Below are 20,507 nucleotides of genomic sequence, written 5' to 3'. Positions count from 1 at the left end.
CCGGGCTCAGGTCGCCCCGAGCTTTCCCGGCCCCGCCGGCGGTGCTGCCACCCCGGTCCCCTCCCTACGCAGCGCCCCTCGCCCGCCTTCAGGGGAGGGGAGGGGAGGGAAGGAAAGGAGGGAGGGAAGGAAAGGAGGGAGGGAGCGGGCGGGCGGTCCCTCCCGGCGCGGGCAGCCGCAGGCCCGGGTCCGGGTCCCGGTCCCCGCGGGGCCTCCCCGCGCCGTGAGCCGGGGCGGGGCGGGCAGCGAGGGGTGGCGCCTCCGCTCTCCCCGGGCCGCGCTTTGGGGAAGAGGAGGAGGAGGAGGCGGCGGCGGCAGATCCGGGCCTGGCGGAGGCGGAAGGGGCGGGCGGACGCGGCCTGACTCTGCGGGACGCGCGATGCTGGTGAGTGCGGGGAGGCCGCGGCGTTGTGTCGCAGCGAGGCCGGGCCCGGCCCGGCCCGGGAGGAGGCGGTGGCGGCCCCGCCGGGCTGAGGCCGTGCGGGCCTGGCGGAGCGGGGCCCGGCACTGAGTCACGCTGCGGGGAGCGGGAGCGGGGGAAGGGGAGGCCGGGCCCGGCCTGCCCGCCCGCCTTTCTTCTCCCGGGCGCGCACCTGGCTCCGGAGCAAGGGAGGCGGCGGGAGCCGTTGTCCGGCCCGCTGGCAGCGCCGGCCCCGGGAGCCGCGGGCCAGGTCGGAGCGGGGAGGCGGCGAACTGCGCACTCGGAATGCGTCGCCCCCGTTGGGGCGCGGAAGCCCGCCCCGCCGGCTGCCCCGGCCCCGCCGGATCTGTCCGCCGGCCGGCCGGCCTGCCCGCCCGCCCGCTCCCTCCCTCCCCGGCCTGGCCCACCCTTCCGCCTCCCTGCCGCCCCCCGTGACGGCGGCCCCCGCCTGGCCGGGGCCCCCTCGGTGGCAGCCGCTGCCTTTCCCTCCCGCCCCGCGGGCTCTCGGACCTTGGGCCCGGCCTCCCGCAGCCCGGCGCCCTCGCTCTGCCCACCCCAGCCCTGCCAGGCCCGGCTCGTCCCAGGCCTCTGCTCCCTTCTCCCTCTGAGCTTTTGCCCATAACCTCACTGGGCACTGTTTTCCTGTGTTCACCTGCCTTCTGTCCTTCTCTGTGCTGCCTCCCCTCACCCTCTTGTATCCCAGCCATCCCCAGAGCCCTGGTGACACCCAGGTCTGTCTAGGAGCGGTCTGGTTGTACCTAGAGAAATTCCCCGGTACCATCGTGGCTGCCGGGGCATATTTCCCACAGCTCCTCCTTGTCACCTTCTCCAGGTTTCTCTCACTGTCAAGGACTGTACACCAGACTTCCCCTTGTTGCCACCTACTGTTGTGGCCTTCCCAGAGAAGGTGCCCCCTGTAACCTTTTAGCTGTCTATCTGTGCATTTGTTGCCTCCATCCTGGTGACTGGTCCTGCAGTTTTTTGTTGTTGCAAATAGTCACCTCATTTGTTTCCCAGTAACTTTGCCACTGAAAGCTAACTGTGTCCTTACTGGGATCCTTTTCCCATCCTATTTCCTCTTCAAGTTACAGTCCATCACCATCATTATCCCCCTATTATCTTTCCCCTTTCAGTTTTTTCCCTCCCAGTAACTGTTTCCTTCACCATGTTTTTTTGACCTTACGATCTTACTTTTCTGTCATTAAAACCTTCCTTGTGATCTCACCTAATACTCTTTCCTTTTCCACATACTCCTTTCCTTTGTGGACTCACATGCTGTCTCCCCCACTTTATATTTAAATTCTCCAGCTGTGCCTTTGAGGAGAAAGGAATTTAACCCTAGGTTATCTGTATACTTGCCAGTGAGCACTAAGACAATACAGATTACTTGCTTATTTTACCTTATTTTGTTTTCATTTGTTTTGTTACTGTCTTCCTCAACAACCTTTCCCCCAGTATGTGTGTTCATATATAATCATATACCTCCCCTGTAATACACACACATACCCTGATGCTAGTCTGGGGGAAAAAAAGTCTGTCTTGAAAATCTTTTGACAGGAGTGAGAGGAATGGTCTGTGGGGACCAGAAACACCTGGTGGTCATCTAACTTAAATTAGGCTAAATATTGTTTGTAATACCATATTGTGAATTGGCGTTTAGTTGATACGGAGTGTGATTGGGATGCCTCCTCTCTGGGGAAGTAGTAAGATAATTCATAGGTACCATGGTACATGGTTTTTACTCCAGAGATGCTGACAGTGAACTGCTGTAAATGTGTATTGATGGTTAGGTGTCTGGGTTGTATTGACACTTTGTGTCTCTGCTGGTGACTCTACTTAGAAGTCTTTTCCCTCTGCTTTGCGACTTCTCTTGTTTCTCAGTATTTGTTGCCCAACTTCTTATTTTATGTCTGTCTTAGTTGCTTTGGTTCTTAAGATTGGTTACATTTCAGAGTCATATCATCACCATGTATTTGAGGTGCCAATGAAACACTGGGCATAGCTGTCCCATGGAGGCATGTGGAGCACATTTGATCTCGGGAGTAATTAATACACCTAATTCTAGAATCCAGGTTCCATGCCTAATGTTAACAGCTTCTTATTTTCTCAGCTGAGTACATGCAGATACTAGTAACTTGACAACAGCTCAGAGCAACTGAACGAGGCTTCTGATCTGAATTACCCCTCTGGAGGAAACTTTCCACTGCCTCTCCAGGGATCATGTAGAGAACTGTTCCTTAGTTTAGGCACCTAAATTAGGTATGTGCACCCCACTCCTTGGCTGACAAAATAGTTGTGCTGGTTTAACTAAATGGTTCTTCTTCCACCTTAGTCCTTTTTACACTGGTTTGAACTTGCCTTATAACTTAGACTGTTGCCATGAGAAAATCACATTACTTTAATGTAAATTAATTTAAGCTAAATTGATGCACACCCTTATTTGGATAATGATTTGGGAATGGCTTTTTTGAATTTAGCTTATTCATAGACTTGGTGCAGGGTCTTACATTCTAGCTGTATTGTTATGAAAACAATTCTGAGTCCTTTGAGAAAGTTATCTCGGATATTCAGCTTAAAAAGTGTTTTCTTACAACTTACATGTTAAGATCTCCAACTACTGCTTTTTTATCTGTTGTGTTTCTCAAGTAGTGCCTAGTTTTGTGTAGTCACAATTATTTCAGTAGGCCCCAGCTTAATAATGAGTCACATCCTGGGTGCCAGCGGTTGCATGAGTTGGGTATACCTGGAGTCTCCTCTCCTGGTGTTGAAGTTTGTTTGTTTTTAAAAAAAAAAAATTCCTAGTGAATGAAACAGCTTTAAAGGTGTCCTACTTGCACATATACCTCTCTCAACATCAAAAATTTCTATCATGAACGTGAAGTGAGGGGATTGTTCTGATAAGAGGTTGTCAGTGTGTTACAGGTGGATACCGATGTCATGTGTACTACACTTTTCAACCAGAGTTTTCTAACTTGCTGAGGGCAGAATCAGATTAAAGTGTAAGGTGGCTGGATCAGTGCTGCTGTTCAACAGCAGGGCTATGCAGTTGTACTTCATGTGCTGTCCAACAGGGTCTGTCTGTGCGCATCAGGAGGAAAACAGGGTAGGTGTCCCACTTGGATGGGCTTGCCAGGAGGACATGCACAGGCAGTCCCAGCAGCCTGCAGGTTGATAAAGTCTTCCTGCTGCACAGAGCTGGAAGAAAGAAGAGTGTGGAAAATTTGGTCTTGGAAGTTCAGCGTGTGCTTTAGGTATGCATAAACTTGCTTTAAATGAACTAGTTAGGTGCTAGCGTTGGTTTTTTTGGCAAGAGTAAACTAATAAAAACTTTTTAATTCCTGTATTTTTCAAGATAATCTCCATGTAAAGAAGTGATTGTTGGAACCAACATTTAGAGGCCTAGATAAAAGTTGTAACCTATACAGCATGCAAACTTAAAGTAGTTTTGTTGGGTTTTTTTTAAATTTGTCACAAAGACCACTAAGTTTCCCTTACTTGGTAAAGGATAATTTTCAGTAAGGAAAAGGCAAGAAAATGTAATGGTTGGAAAATTATAGAGAGCTGTTGAGCTTGCCTACATAAATAACTTGCTATTTTATTATAGGAATTGTAGGTTTTTCAGTGGAAGAACTCCTACAAATTGACTATTAATGTTTCTACAATATTGCAGTTCAGACCTGTTACAGACATGACTTGGTAATAAAATTGTCCTGAGCTGACGTGCCCTACTGTAGGGCTGTAACTTGTAGCCTTTAACATAACTACAGAGATGGATCATTGTCAAATTTGTTATCCAGCATAAGTAGTTATATGAGGTTAAATCAGGGAATCATTGCAGTACAACAGCTGGGAAAACACTGATTTAGGAAATAATGTGTCCCCCAGTGGGTAATTTTCTCACCGTTTTCTTTTTACCCACAGAACCTCCGATGCCACAACACTGAACTGCTTTATGTTACTGCCTCGCCTCTTATGCAGGTCAAAATCAAATATATTTTTTTAAATAAACCAAGCATTTATTACATTCCACTTTATTTAATGTAACATTTTTCAAATCCCTCTTCATCTGTGAACCTTGAAAAAAATGAATGAAGGCTACTGTGAAAATAGGAGAGTATTAATTCCATTTTGCACTTCAGGAAACTGGTATAGAGTCTTGTGTAAATTTTTACCAGAGTTGGGATCTCTTGTTCTTTATCCTCAAGATTACCCTACCTTCTTTGCCAGTTATATCCTGGACTTGTAAAAAGGAGCATGACCAGCAGGTTGAGGGAGGTGATTCTTGCCCTCTCTTCTGCTCTCATAAGACCCCCACCTGGAGCACTGCATCCAGCTCTGGGGCCCCCCGAACAAGACAGATGTGGACCTGTTGGAGCGGGTCCAGAGGAGGCCTCAAAAATGATCAGAGGGCTGGAACACCTCTCCTATGAAGAAGGGCTGAAAGAGGGGTGGGTTGTTCAGCCTGGAGAGAAGGATCCAGGGAAACCTTACTGCAGCCTTTCAGCATATGAAAGGGACTTAGAAGAAAGATGGTGAGGGACTTTTTATCAGGGCAAGTGATGACAGGACAAGGGGCTGTTTTAAAAAGTTTTAAACTCAGGGTAGATTTAGATTGTACTTGAAGAAGACATTCTTATTATGAGGGTGGTGAGATACTGGACCAGGTTGCCGAGAGAAGTGGCAGCCCCCTCCCTGGCAGTGTTCACGGCCAGGTTGGATGGGGCTTTGAGCAACCTGGGCTAGTGGAAGGTGTCCTTGCCCATGGCAGGGGCGTGTAACTGGGTGATCTTTGAAGGTCCCTTCCATCCCAAACCATCCTAGGATTCTTGTATAAACAGTGTAACTTTGATGTGATGTTCTTCCAAAAACTCAGGAAAAATTGTTACCTCCTTTTCTTACCCCTCCAAACCCCCCTGGTTTTGGAGTCAGGAGGTTCACTGCTGTAGCTTGGTCTTGCAGGTATGAGGCATTGCTTGACATCAGTACTAAGAGTAAAGGATCAAATACATTTTCTCTGAGGTCTAGATTTGAGTATCAGTTCAATACTGTTGACTTCTGTCTTTCTTTAAATTAGAAGTATGTAAAGGTGATATAAAATGCTCCTTGTCTTTGGATTTGATTTGCTCTAGTTAATGTCGCTGTATGTCTCAAACTTGGTGTTACTGTGAAGGAGAAATTGAAACTTTTTACTCATACGTAAATGGTGAGGATCATGATTGAAAGTTTTTTTCAGGGTGGGCAATTTCTCACTCTGCTCTGGTAATGTGCTGATTTTTTTGAAGACAGGCACATGCTTCTCCTCTCCCATTTTCATGGAGATACTAGTGGTTTTGCTCTGAGTCCCAGATGTATTCATTAATATACAAGGTAGACAAAAATTAATTTTGTTAATTTAAAGCAGGGAGCTACAACAATTTGAATTATTAAGAATACAATTTCAACTATAGCTGAACTTAGGAACTTCTTGTTTGTATTTTTAATTTGCATCTGGTGTAACTTGGCTTTTTGTTGCTCTGTGTATTTAAGGTTGGACAATATCTTAATGTGGATTTGAGTTCAGAAGTAAGGCTGCTGGTGTGACCTTAGTTCACCCTATTTTGCTCTGTAATTTAAACTTAATTTCATATGTAAATTTGCAAGCTCCTCTCTGGAGACCATCATCTGGAAGTTTTATATGAAGTTTGGAGGACTGAACTGATGGGGGAAGAAGAGGGTTATAGGAAATAGTTCTTGTGTTGTTAGCTGCTAGGCTTTTCCATCTTGCTTTTCATGGTAATAATGTCATGGGCAAACATTCTGCTTGCTTCTGGGGAGCCAAAGAAGAAACTTTTCACTGTACAATTGAAAACGCTTTTTTAAAATTTCTGAATTTTCTTAAGAAAACAGACGGTTCTCTTACTATGCTTTTTTCAGAGATAACTTCAGAAAAGTTTTGTTATCTCTGAAAGTGTGCCTTTGCTAGAGTACCATCAGTAATAGGAGTAGTATAAAATCAAAATGTATATGCTTAAGTAATTGATTTTATTAGACTCTAATGCAGGCTTATCTTTAAAACTTAACCGTGCAAGCTAAATCAACAAGAAGAAGGATTTAAGTGGCTGTTCGGCATGTGCATCAATTTTAACTTTTACAAAATTAAGTTAAACTCTTTCACTTCTGTACCAGGCACACCTGTTGCAGTCATTAGAGGTCAAAGCTGATTAAAAATTTGCTGAAAATGATACTGAATTCATGTGGAACTAACTTTTTGTGAGGTATAAATAAATAATAGAATTCATAGTTGAGCTAGAAAAATCATGTATGAATCCCTTTTTAGACTTTAATGAGAAAGTTCCCATTCTTGCTGGCTATGAAAGTGAGTAAGTGTGTTTTGCTGATATTTAGACATCTGGAAAGAAATATATAGGAGCTGTAGGGTTCACCACTAACAGTGTTTGCGGCATTATACCATAGTAGAAATCTACATCGCTAGCAGATACATCTGTACACTTAATGTAGAACTGATTTAAAAAAAAAAAAAATAATGGGGGGAGAGCTTTCACAGAGTAGTGATTTTGTCACATGCGGGGATTGAATGCGAGTAACTGCAACAGTCCTTGATTTGTAGACTGTTTTTAAAATATGGTAGTTGCAATCTGTGTCGCTTCTGAATGAAACATTAGCATGAAGGTGAATATAGGAGGAGGCTCTTCAGTATTTAAGCCATGCTCTTGTGGTATATTTGAACATCTGAAAATGTCAGACTGCTTGCAAGACGAATAGGTGTGACTGTAATCTTTATTTATAAATTGAAGTGGAAAACTGCATAGCCTTGATCAGTTGAGCTCTTGCAAAAGTAACAAGATGGAAGATGCTGTAAAATTAGCAAGCTGTTGGGAAGAGATTTCAGCCAAAATTGTTTTATGCTCATTAACATTAGCACTTTTTAAGTTACTGATAATAATCACCGCCTTCCAAAAGCGTGAGAAAACTTTCTATGGAAACATTGCAGGTGAAAATTCCTGTTCGTGTCTAACAGGTCAGTATGAAAGTGTATGTTGCAGTGCACTAAGTGCTGTCACAGCGGAGGGGGATTTGTGTTGGGGTTCAGAGGCTTGCCCTGCAGGTTCTGGCGGAGATCATGCTGTGTCTGAAGTGGACTGTAAGACCATACCAAGATTTTCGTGGTGGAGATCAGTAGGATCACAGTGTTTTAGCTTATGAAGTTGGATTTAGTTAAAGTTTTCACCATAGGAGCTTTTGGGAAAGCAGTTATGTGTGAGAATCATCCTTGCAGGATCACTAAGGTCTCTAAACTGACCCAGAGTGTTCCAGAGTTTCCAGAGTCTTCTGTGTGTGTTCCTGCTAAATTGCATTTGATATGACTCCCCACTGCCATGGCCTTTTTTCTTACCAAGAAAATAAGGTGTGTTGTTCTGCTTCTGCTTGGCATGTTGGGTATCTAGCATTGTGTTTTCATGGCTTGTCCTCCCTCATTTCCTTTTCTGCATCTTCCTGGCTGACTGAAGAAATGCATCTTTATGTGCATTGTCCTTCAGGGCTTATGTGTATTTGGTTTTTGTTGTGGTGGTGAGGTTTTTTTGGGGGTTGTTTTTGTTTTTTTTTTTTTTAACACAGGTTGTATCTATATATGGTTTAAGCCAGAGAGAGAGTGGAAATACTCAAGGCCCTTTGTCTTCCTTCTCTTCAGTGTGCTCTTTTCATAGTCTACAGCCTTCCTTTTTCCAGGCTGTAAGAGCTGAACGTAATCAGTGTTTTAAGCAGCTGTGAAGTTTATTACTGCAGGCTCAGTTAAAAAAACGCTGTAGGGTCTGTATCTTTGTGGCTCAGGAAAACCTGAGACCTCAGGTTAGAAAGGACATTTCAGTTTAGGAGCAGTCTACAAACTTTGTACATAAGGATTACCTGATCAGCAAAAACGTGAACTCTCTTGAAGCTGGCCAGACAAAACCTGAAGAGTTTTACCTGTATAGCAGTGTTAAGGATATAGTCCCTTACATTATTTACAAAGTTGATGTTGATGCAGTAAGACTACCATGAAACTTTTGTTGTTGGCAGGATTGTTGACCAAAGTTTACTTCAGCTGCAAGTGCAGAAGGGAGAGTTTGCTTGTGTAGATACATCAGCAAACCTGATCTAGTCTAGACCTAGCCTCTGTTTATTAGGCAGCATGTATATGGGGGTTTTTCATTGTTTTGTATTAGCTATTGCATTACTGTAGTGAGATCTCTGTCAGGAACTGTTTGCTCAAGGAAGACAAGGGTAAAGCTGAAAACAAGAAGTAAAGGAAGAATGTTAGAGAACTAATAAAAGAATAGGCAAAGAGAAGTGAAAAAGAGGCACATTCAAACTTGCTTGGTGCTCTTCTGAGGAAGTCATTTATGTTTTAGAAAAATCCTTGTAATCAGGCATCCAGATTAAAACCATGTCAGTTAAAAAGGCTTTTAGTGAACGGGATCATGCATAATTTAAGTAAATAAGAAAGGTGTAAAGACTGCAATTCCAAGTTACTTCCATGTATTCTGTTTAAATTTGAAAATAAAGGTGAATTTCAGTGTCTTTCTAGCTGTGGAGAAAACATCCAGGCTTTTTATTTTCTCAGCTGCCAACTGTATCACTGACACAGGAAGTAATGTAGGGGTGTATTCCTTACAGCGCTTTAGTTATCATTGATCAGAGCTGTAACACGTAGAGGAGGGCGTGTGGGAAGAACACTGAAACCCTGAATGAAGGCTTATCAGGGAGGTAAAGTAGCAACTGCTCAAACTCTACACCAAATTTACACAACTTGGTATTAAACTGCTGGCAAATTAAGCCTACTTGCTTCTACTCTAAACTACTTTTTTTTTTTTTCTTTTTTTAAATGCTGCGCAGAATGCTTTTTGCCACCCAAAGACAACTTTTGGAAGGGAGGAGTGTATACATGTATATATCTGCCTTTTTGTCATAAGGAGATGAAGTGAATTTAACTCTCTTAAAAATAAGATGAGCTAAAGCTTTTCACACTACATGTAATTCAGTATTTTGTAATAATACAGAGGAACTGAACATTGTAAGTTGCATAATTTGTCCCTTAAATATCTTTGATACTGAAAAGGGAGGAAAGATTCTAATAGTTCTCTTCTGGTACTGATATGATTTCTGGAATAACTTAAAATACTTCTGGACAGAAATGTCAGTGCTATAAAATGTTGCGTGCAGGACCATGGCTCAACTAAGCTATGTTACATTATAATTTTGAGCTCATAATGGTAACCAACTGAAGTCCAGTAAACACAAAATAATTAATTTGTAGGTACATGGATATAAAAAGTGTCTTTGAAATAACAAATTGTAAGTGCAAGTGATTATAGGGACAAATAGAATTATTTCTCTTGTCTCTTTCCACTCCATCAAACATAAATGTGTGCTAGAATGGAGATTGTGACCTTTAGGATTCAAGAGACGTTTTTTAACCAGGAAGAAAATTTCCAAGAAATAGCTTATAAATTGTAAAGGCAAAAGAAGTAAAAGGTGAAAGCAAAGAGAATTTTTAAATGTCTCCCTACCCTGCCCCAGTGCTTATATCTGATTAATCATGTAGATTGTATCTCACAGGCTAACTAGCAGTGGAGGGAGGTATATTGTTCTCAGCTCTGTGCTTTGCATTTACCTGCCTTTTCAAAAGGTGTGTGTTTAGATGACTTCAAGGGGAATATTAAGTGTCATTTGTAGGATGGATCACTTGCAGTGTCCTATCTGTGAAACTGTCCATATTTGGTAAGAGAGGATGTATGAACAATAAATTGACTTATTTGGTTGCGAGAGGGCTTGGTTTATATTTTGGTATGTTTTGTATCAAGCCTAACACTGAAAACAATAGATGTGCCTTTCGATGCTTATAATAAGACAAAAACTTGCCAAATATTTTGATATGGTAATACTTTAGGATCACTTCAACTATAGCAATTTTGAAATTTATGTGAGCTGGAGTATAAACCAGCATCCAATATCTTAAGTTGTTTTTAAAATAGTATAAGAACAAGCAAACAGCTTGTGTTAGAACAAAGGTAGTGTTTAATATGCTTCTGGTTTAGTTTTTTGAAAATAGTTTTCGTGTGCTTGTGTTGAATGGCATTGGTTCAATCAGTATTGCATATCTTGGGTAAATAACCTTAATAGTTGCCTTGGCTCAGTGTGGAGGTAGTTGATACTTTGCTTGTAGTGGCCATGGTCACTGTAACAATTTTTACAAAAGATGTCAAACTGCAGCCAGTGTCCAAATGAACTCGTACTGTATTTTTGTTACTGGGATACTTGCATTCAGTTTTAGAAAATGGATTTGAAGCAGTGTACGCAGGTGAAATTCTGACTTTTAATACACACTTGGAAACTTTGTAGCACTAAAGGTCTTTGAACTTATTGTTAATGGCATTCATTCCACCATAGTTTATTAGTGCAACTTGCTTCTCTTCCCTAATGGGTTTGGTTTTAATATGATTAAATCTGGTCACCTTAGTTCACTCTACTAGGCATGACAAGAATGTTCTTATGTTTGAAATTAGACAAGGGATATAAATTACTTGGAAATTAGTAAGTCTAGGTCTTGTGTCTCTCTACTATGTGTTTAAAAAAAATGCTATTTGGGCTCTTGTGTTGGCTGGAAAACCTTGCTCTGGACCTGTAAGTTCTTACTGGGCCAAGAAGCTGACAGTGTCAAATTCTATCTGTAATTATTGAAGTAAGCTATCTTGAAATCTGTAGTTTAGAAATAAGTGGTTGTGGGAGAACAATGGGTGATGCATAGGCCTTGGAGCTGTGAAGCTGAAAGTTATATTGTATTAGGACATAAAAATTAGGTAGTCGCTCCAGCAGATGGTTTGAGAAGCGGTAAATCTGGTGGGTTTTTTTACGTTTTTTTTAGATAAAAGTAGGGTTAACTTTCAGATTTTCTTAGAGGCCTCATTTGGCGTGTGCATTGTTTTACTCGGATGGGATATCTGAAAGAAATACCATTTATTTTTAGATGATCAGTAAAAACAAAAACACTGTTTTCTAGTGCAGTGTGTTTCCTTGCATATGAGGTGTGTCATGTCGTGTCCCTCCCAGTAATGAAAATAGCATTTCCCTCTGTCCTTTAAGGCTGCTGTTCTAAAGTTTTGGTGAAATATTACTTCCTTTTGACAATTGGCATGGGGAAAAATGACGGTTTTGTTTGACGGTGTTTTCATTGCAGTGCTTGGATGCAGAGTTGAAAGGTAGGATGTTGTGAACACTGCATTAAATAGTGTATGTATCAGCTGGAAACTGCAGGGGTAATTTTTTTCCATGTAAATACAGCTGGTCCTAAAGATACAATGAAGTCTGGGCAATCTGGTCCAGAGCTATGGAGCTGATGTTGCAACTTAGGCAGATGGTCCAGTCCATGAAGCAGGTCATCGGCAAGTTTGATCTGTTTGAGAGAGAAAGCACGGTGATGGTCAGTTCAAGACCAACTTGCCCTGACAACAGCACTTTGGAAGGTGAGAGATCTCACTGGTGTAAATGTTGTGACTTAATGTTGAGGTTTTAATTCGCCTGTAGCAATTCATGGTTCTTGGGAGGGCACCTTGCTCTTGGCCGTTGTGCACAGACCAGGCACCGAGAAATGGTAGACTTCTAAACTCTTTCTTCTCCCTCTTTATAAATTTAGCAATTGGGGCATTGGGTATGTGTACCTATGATGCAGTGTAACTACTGGGGACCAGATCTGACCTTTCAGAATTGTTTGCCTAGGAGAGATTTTCTATGCATGAATCACAAAAATAATTTTGAAAATGACACTTAACACTTTTCACATGAAATAGAATTTCATATTTTCCCTGTGTGTTTGTGTATAATAACAACTGTGGTAAGTAACAAAGCCTTGTTTTACCCCCCCGTACATGTAACACCATATCTTAGTTTAACTAAGTACAAATTTTTGCTTTCATAAATATGCTTTTGTAGTTGAAGTATTCTTATGTAGTGAAACTTTACTCCTGTTAAGGTGATATATTAATAATTACCTTTCTATTTTTCTGTACATGAATAAATCTGGAAAAAAAATTACTAATACTTTATATCATTATTCATCTATTACTTTATTTCCCAAGTGTGTTAACTAGTAACTAACTGGAAGAAGTAAATTATTTGAGTCCAAGAAGTTAGTGACATGCCACTATCATTCGGTATTCATGTCTTTAATTGCGAAATTCAAACTGGAAGCCAGCCAAGGGATAGTGGAATTTATTGCTTATAAAGAATATTTCTATTTAATGGACTGCATGAGAGAAAAATCAAAATTAAGTTCTTTCTCATGGCATTGTTTTTAATGGCTACATCTTGACTTAAATACAGAGGGTTACTTTGAGGGCAGGGGAGGGAAAATTAGTACAGTATGAATGAGAAACACCTTGAGTTTAAAAGATTCTGGGAAAATGTAGTAGTTGTAGATGCACCAGGGTACATAAAAACTAGGAGATGCTTAATTAGAGAAGAAAGTTAAATATTTCCATCATCATAGAATGTAAGACTCCGTATCCACTGGGCAGCCAAATTGGAAGGGTGGCTGCCTCTTACTGGCACCCGGAGCGATGTCTAAGAGCCCATCCTGGCCATTGCTGCTCTCTGCAGGCTGCCTGGGAGGGAACCTTGGCCCAGTTGTGTTATGCTTTCTGCTAGCTAGCAAGGGGGTTGGCCTTTTGTTAACAAACTTTTATACAGCAGTGAAGTATTTTGTATTGGTTACACCAAAATATTTTTACTAAAATGCACTAAAATTCAGGGCTGCTTGCTTTTTGACCATTACTCTCTTATTAATCTGCAGTTGTACTAGAGTTGTACATACATAACCATGTCTTCTCTTGCTTCTGTGGAGAGTTCAAATAGTACTGATTTAAGGAACCAAAAAGTTTATTTTCTTCTGGATTGTAAGCATTGACTTAATTTTCTTGCTTTGTATTGCAGTACTGACTTAGGATCATAGGTCGTGGGTGTGTAATGTGCGCAGAGTGTTTCCCACAGTGGAGGCAAATGGCCACTCATGAACCTTTGTTCTTTCTGACTTTCGTTGCTTGGTTGTGAAAGTCCGTCATTATTAGTACTGCAGCAGGTTCAGATTACAGAAATTAAAGAAGTTATATACAAACAAGGTATGATCTGTATTATACTTCAGCATGATGATGCATTATTCCCGTATGTCTTTAATAACCAGTTTGTGGTAATTATAGAAACAAAATGTCAAGGTTGAATTTTAAGTGTATGTTTTATAAGATATATATTGATTGAATTCTTGTTTTTTTCCAGCTAATCTTCTAAGTAGTTGTTGCTCATGTAAATAGAAAAATTAGCTGCAAAAGCAGTTTATGTCTGATTGAAATGAGACAGTACTTGTTGCTCAGATTGACATAAATAAAATATTTCCCAGTGTTTTTTTACTTAGAGCTTGAGATTTAAATGCTTATGGGTGATCAACAGTAAAGGAGTATGAGGAGTGGTAACTTCTGTGTTGCTGCAGTAAGACAGTCACTGACAAAAAACTGAAGAAATGTCTCGATCTTAGCTAGTCTTTTTAGGGTCAAGGAGAAAAGGCAGAAGAGAAGCCCTACAGATAATCGGGTGGGGGTCAGGGAGGGTAAAACAGGTTACTTAATCTTTAAAACAACATGAAACCTGGAGTGGAACCTGCAGTAGCCTAGAAGTAGCTGTGACAAAGCACCTATGGCATACTGTAGATCCAGAAGGAATATCTTTATTTTCTGCTGCTCAAAGGTCAAAAACAAGTAATAAGATTTATCAGGTATTGGCCTATACTATCCTTGAAATTATGGAGGGGTTCATGCAAGCCTTGACTGGCAGGTTTATCATGAAGCTGTATTCTTTCCTGTAGATCATGGCAAAAAACCATCATGTTTCACTGCGGTTTGAGTATTTAACTGAATGGGCTCTAGGGTACTGAATCACAGAATGGTTTGGGCTAGAAGGAACCTTTAAAGGTATCTACTCCAACCCCCCTGCCTTGAGCAAAGACACCTTCCACTAGCCCAGGTTGCTCAGAGCCCCGTCCAGCCTGGCCTTGAACACTGCCAGGGAAGGGGCAGCCACAGCTTCTCTGGGCAACCTGTTCAGTGTCTCACCACCCTCACAGGAAAGAATTTCTTCCTTATCTCTAATCTAAATCCACCCTCTTTCAATTTAAAACCATTGACCTGTCACTACAGTCCCTGGTAAAAAGTTTCGCCATCATTCTTGCAAGCTCCCTTTATATATTGAAAGGCTGCAGTAAGAGTAGGTTGGTCCTGAATTAGTACAACTCTGTTACTTGTGAGTTAATTTTTTAAATCATGTTACCTCCTTTGTAATTTTTGGGTATCTTCTTAATTTTGTTGCTGCAGTGGATGAGACATGTTAAAATTGCAAAATATTTTTAAGGACTTGTGTAAAAATGGATCTTCTCTGCTTGATATCCTCAGTAGTCCATTACAGGTGACTGATTTCCTACTCTGTCATTTCACAAGGCTGATGAATTGATACCCATCTTTTCACTGCCTCACAAACTTTGTGCGCTTAAGCACTCATGATAGTAGTGCATGTTCTTAGTTTCCTAATCTTTCATTCACCATTCACACAATCTTTATTTTGTGCACTCCATCAGTTGTTCTTTCTTGCTGCGTATTCTCTTGCAGGTAAGATGACATTGAAGGAGGTGGCGTTCATTTATTTAGCAAATAAATTAATGTAAACATGCATTTACCAGGTAGAAAAATTCTCTGCTCCCAAAATACCTTGGACTTTCAAGTTACCTGTAATAGAATCTTAAGTCTGGAGGAGTTATTGATAACTGAAGGAAAATAGTTATTTTTCCTATCTTCTGATTAATCTTGGATATCCATCAGGATGCTTGTTAAACAGAGAGTTACCACAGAACCCTGAGTTGTTTGGAAATACTGGAGTTTTACTGTTGTATAGGGAGAAAACACTTTTTAGTAAGATAGTGTCTGCTGCTTGGAAAGACTTTTACTGTTATGTTTTCTTATTAGCGTTAGAGTTTTGTTGTCAGCAGCACTGACATAAGTACCTGCAGGCTTTGGACAGATCTGGGCACTAACAGTCGCATTTTGTAGTGGATTGCCGAATTGTAAAATTATGTTCCTTGGTTCTAGTATTTCAGGTGTCAATGGATTTCCCATCTGTGAAAACCTTTCAGTGAAATAATTAATTTTGTATCTTTTTCTCTAGTGTGAATGAATGTGAACTGTCATATAACGTGTATATTTTCTTTTCCTTTTGCAGATTATCTTCCTGGGAAACATTTCTCTTTGTATGTAAAGAATATCTCGCTGAGTTGCTGCAACTGAGTTTAGAATGTTCCTTGACTTGTGATTCTGATGGAGGAATAACCAGATCTCAGGCTGCTGCACTGGAAGACTTTACAGGAAATACAAAATGTCATCGAATAGGAGTCAGAACCCACATGGACTTAAACAGATCGGTCTTGACCAGATATGGGATGACCTAAGAGCTGGAATTCAACAGGTTTACACCAGACAAAGTATGGCAAAATCCAGATACATGGAACTCTACACGTATCCTAATACCTAAGCCAGTACTTTCACTGTTACTAGATTAGAGATAGCTTTTTACTTTTCTAAGCTCAGAATAACTATTTGACTTAGTGGCTTTTAAGAATGTTTTTATTTTGAAGATTAGCCTTTTCCGTTTAATCTTTCTGGCAAATAAGCAGGTACATTCTGTTGTCTGGAAAACTGTTTTCATAATTGTGGATACCACTGAATTTCAGGTTTGATTACTATTATCTTTGACAGAGCAGATGTTTAAAGTGATTTTAATAGGTCTATTTTGAGTCCACAATACACTAGAAGAAAACAGATACTCTTTTTCCTTTATATGTTAGTCTCTGGCATTATGCTGCAGATCTTATTGGTAATAATGTCTGGTTATCTGCAAAATTTTTCTCTTGTCAATCTCAGAGTAGTATTTTACTCTTGAGTTGGTTTTATCATTTTCCAGCAGGAGCGAGAATGCGCCCATCAGCTTGCATCAGAGAGCTATTGAAAGTTTCCAGCATCTCCCCATTCTGGCAGTTGTAAGATGCTAAAAGGGGGTTGTGTTCATCCTTGTACGTGTGTGCTGAAGTACTGTTTGGAAGATTGTAGGAAACTTGTTTCTGTCAGGTAGTGTGTAAGGATCTTTTGTAACTAATTTGAAGGAGAGATGTGCCTCTTGCTGTGTTATAGCTTCAGTGCTTCACTTCAGGACTTTGGAAAGTGAGAAATCCTTCTTTTATGTTTCACCTATAAAGTGGCATGTAAATGGATTTGGGGAGGAACCACCTCTGTTTTGCATCTGTTGTTCTGTGTCCACTCTTGTAACCTTGTATAGAATAAGCCCTGCTTAAGAATATGGTGGTACAGCGAAGTGTGTAGACATATGGTAGAAGAAATGATGGCTGAATAAGTTTCCTCTATAAGTAGTTCTGCTGTTTTTTCTTTATCAATTTTTAGAGGGTTTTTTTAATAAAAGTTATTGTTCTGATACATAAGTTGTTGTCTAAAGCTGTTGTTAGCACTGATTTGGAACTGCGTAACAAATTTAAGTCTATGTTAATTCTTTTTGAAAGGACAGAGCTTTTATAAAAGAGGAGCTTGAAGGCTATAAAACAATTAGTTCTGTAGTTCTGTGGACTTTCTAAGGAGACAGAAAAGTTTGTTTTCTCAGAGTTGATGTGTAACCTTATCTGTGCCTACAGAATCCATGCTCCTGGGAAAAGCCCTGAGCAGTCTGCTGAGTGTTTCTAGGCTACTTCTCTAATAGTGATGGGAAGATTAAATAACATTTCGTTTAGGGTGAGAACTTTTCATAAGACTCAAACTGACCGATTTCTTACAGTGCTAGGTTCAGCATTGTTCTTGACTGAATGAACAAGTCAGCAAAAGTTGAATGTCTGATAGAAATCTGACATGTAGTAGAATCTCTGAGAGAGTTTTTTATTCCAAGTGCCTTTAATATATTCCTGTATGTGAGGTCTCTCAAGCAGGGCAGCTGAAGACTAAGTACTTATTGTAATGGTAATGTTAAAACACTTGCTTTTTTCCTCTCCTGATGTTCTCAAATATTTTTGGAATGAAGCTCTAAAAGGGATATGTTGTCTATTAACTACTCATTTCCTTCTTGTTGCTGCTTCAAGGAGTTGTTGGGTCCAAAACTAAGGACAGTTAGTTTTTTTTGTTACTTTCATAAGTGAATTAAATTAGTGGATAATTTTGGTGGTTGACTTTCATTTGTGGGTTAATTTAATAGTCTGATAACACAGAATATTTGATGCTGGTTAGGCTAAGAGTTTTTAATCTACTATGAAGATAACAGTGCACTTTGCATCATATACCAAGTGCACATGTTCAGAAGTTGTGCTTAAAAGATTACTTCCCTTTCAGATGCAGTATCTATAACTTCCACCTAGTAGATTGACTGACTTTTATTTCGGGAAGCTCTGCCTACCAAACAGCTTGGTTTGGAAATGAAAACAGATACAGATGAATTTCAGCTGCAGCTATAATTGGTCTAAAGATCAGCCCTAGCTACAAGGATGCTGGGTGTGACAGCAGTTTGGAAATCCTGTGCAGTGGACAGTTTACCTCATCCTCTTTTGTCCTTTTCCCCTCCTTTTTATTTTTTGTTTTTATTTTTTTTTTTGGTCAGGATGTTGCTCCTGAAGTGGATTCTGTTTCATCCCTCTAATTTATAAGAGGAGGAGAAACATGTGTACAAGCAAACCTGCCTTTAGTCCTGTATCTGGTATCGAATTTTCAATCAAAATTGATTGGAGGTGTGGAAGTCTTTGTTGTGCCTTGATCAAGTGAATCTGGGAAAAAATTGGAAGAGTTTACCCAGTTTGAAAATAGTTTGGACATCCATCCTACCTTCACTCATTTTCTTTGTTCAGAGTGTCTCCTTTTGTGAGACACTAGGTTCAGTCTCTGAGTACAGGCCAGAGCTTGTACTTAAGGTGGGGTTTTTTTCCTTCATTCTGGTGGGAGAAGAAAAAGTTTGGTTATCAGGGGTTTTCTAGATATGAGAATACTGAAGAGATGAGCCAAGATACCTTGTTTCTGAATGGTGGTTATCAAGATCCCCTTCCCTACTTTTTCTAATGTAGATTCATTTGTGCTTCTGATTGCAGACTGTATTTTTTGTCAGATCAGATGATCACCAAATGTTTTTCAGCGCTGCGTGTACTTTGATTCCTTTTGCCCTGCCAGCTATGTCAAAGCACTTAACCAGAAGAGCAGTCCTTTAAAGGACGTTGTGGTATTTTTATTTAGCACTCTTTACATGATTATGAAGATCAGTGTAATAGTGTACTTTAATTACTTTCTGAGGTATATTCTTTGTGTTTCCTACTGAGAATTTACAACGTCCATGTAGAAGGAGAGTTCCTTTAGAATGGTGCTTGCTGTGGAAGATGAGCCTGTTGTTGGGGGTTTTTTTTGTTGTGTGCTTTGTTATTTTGGGGTTTTTTTTCCCTCCATGTGTGAGATTCTTGAAAATTAAATCCTTTATCTGGATGCTTTTCTATCCCTTACCCAGATATTAAGTAACTTCTAGTACTGAAGAGTAGCTCCTGCAATAGTAACATCTTGTGACAGGCTGTGTTGCAAACTAGCATAGAATTACATGCCAAGAATTGACTTCGTGCAGAAGAGCTAAATAGTCAGTAAGGCTAACTAGATTTCTAGGAACGGTAGACCTAACGGCATGACTAATGTTGTGAGGGAAGGGCCTTTTTTACTCTATTTTTCCTTTAATGGCAATTAGATTGAAGGCTGTTAGCCACAGGACTAGGTTGTAAAAGTCAATGTTAGAGCGGTGGTAGTCACTCAGGAACTCAGGAGGACAACGGCAAGTTTTTGTACCCTGCACCTGAGAGGGTGGTTCGCTCAGAAGTATTTCTCTCTACTTTATGCAAAGGGGAAAAAAAGCTGCTGTTCTGCAACAATGAAAAATTTGTTGCAATTAGTCAAGGAGTACTGAAATTGTGGTATCAATGTACACACACTATCTCTCCATGGCATTTACTCTGGAGGAAACTGCCAGTTAGTCTGTCCGAGAGAACACTGCGCTAGCATGTAGCAAGTTGCAAGCTTCTGTTTTGAATTGCTGGTGGAAGACCTATCACTTTGTTTACCAGAGTTATTCAAGTTAGTCATATTTATATTGCTGTAAGTCACTTGTCTTTATGGCCACCTTTTCTTAAACTCCATTTGGCGATGATAAAATATTCGTACATCTTGTGCTAGTTTTCTTTTTTTGGCAGAAGGCGATGCCCGTTTTTCAAACTAATCGTATGGTGAGTCTGCAGTGTATTTCCTCAGGCCTCATGGTGTGAGAGGATGAACTGGGATTTACATACATTTGGATTTAAACTCTGCAGTGGGGAGAATGGAAAGATTTTGTTATTCTTGGTTTATGTATCTTAAGCAGATTCTCAGACGAGGTACTAGACTATCAGAAAACTTTCCTGCACTATATTAAACTAGCATAATTTTTCATAGTGGCTTACACAAAAAGCTGTATAACTTTATGAAATGCCTATTTTCTTCCTCCAAGCACACATCAACTTTTCAATTTCTAGATATGCTTGTTGAATGGAAAGCTTAGTAGTGGGATTTTATTTCATATGTGTGTACTTTTTATTTGAAATGTCAGAATGACTCTTTTTGGCATAAACTCATGCTTTCACTGTCTTGATTTACAAAACAATCTGAGAAGTATTTTTAAGGAATATTTTTAGACAGTGTAGTTAATTTATGCCCATACAGAACAGAGGAATCTTTTTGTCCAGTTTTAATATTTAAAGAAAATTCAATTGGGAAAAATAAGACTGTTTAAAGATTCAAGTACCATTAATTTATAACAAATAAGGTTTTTATTTACGTGGAGATACTTTAAAATGTCTTCATCAACAAGAAAAAGAGTATACAGTACTATGGAAGGTGTGGTTGTTCTACTAAAAAGTGCATCTGCAATGTCCAAAATGGCTTTCAAAGTCTTTCTAATGTGTGTATAA

At 40.3% G+C, this 20,507-nt stretch overlaps 1 protein-coding gene across 3 annotated transcripts in view; it reads left to right on the top strand.

The window, feature by feature from the left end:
- The first annotated feature begins 274 nt into the window (after positions 1-274).
- Positions 275-20,507, top strand: part of CUL1 (cullin 1) — a 54,458-nt gene continuing 34,225 nt past the window's right edge. Inside the window, exons 1-3 of one of the 3 annotated variants that reach the window (XM_074842876.1) lie at positions 3,200-3,672; positions 4,343-4,399; positions 15,713-16,005. In XM_074842876.1, the coding sequence (XP_074698977.1) occupies positions 15,866-16,005 (140 nt within the window). In that variant the 5' untranslated portion in view covers positions 3,200-3,672; positions 4,343-4,399; positions 15,713-15,865. Of the gene's footprint in view, positions 386-3,199; positions 3,673-4,342; positions 4,400-11,900; positions 11,923-15,712; positions 16,006-20,507 lie in introns of those variants that run through there. The other 2 variants (XM_074842865.1, XM_074842884.1) reach the window with 2 other exon arrangements.

Source organism: Strix aluco, chromosome 1 (genome assembly GCF_031877795.1).
Source record: "Strix aluco isolate bStrAlu1 chromosome 1, bStrAlu1.hap1, whole genome shotgun sequence".
Classification (NCBI taxonomy): domain Eukaryota; kingdom Metazoa; phylum Chordata; class Aves; order Strigiformes; family Strigidae; genus Strix; species Strix aluco.
The sequence above is the reverse complement of the archived record's forward strand: the minus strand, read 5'-3'. Positions and strand labels throughout refer to the sequence as shown.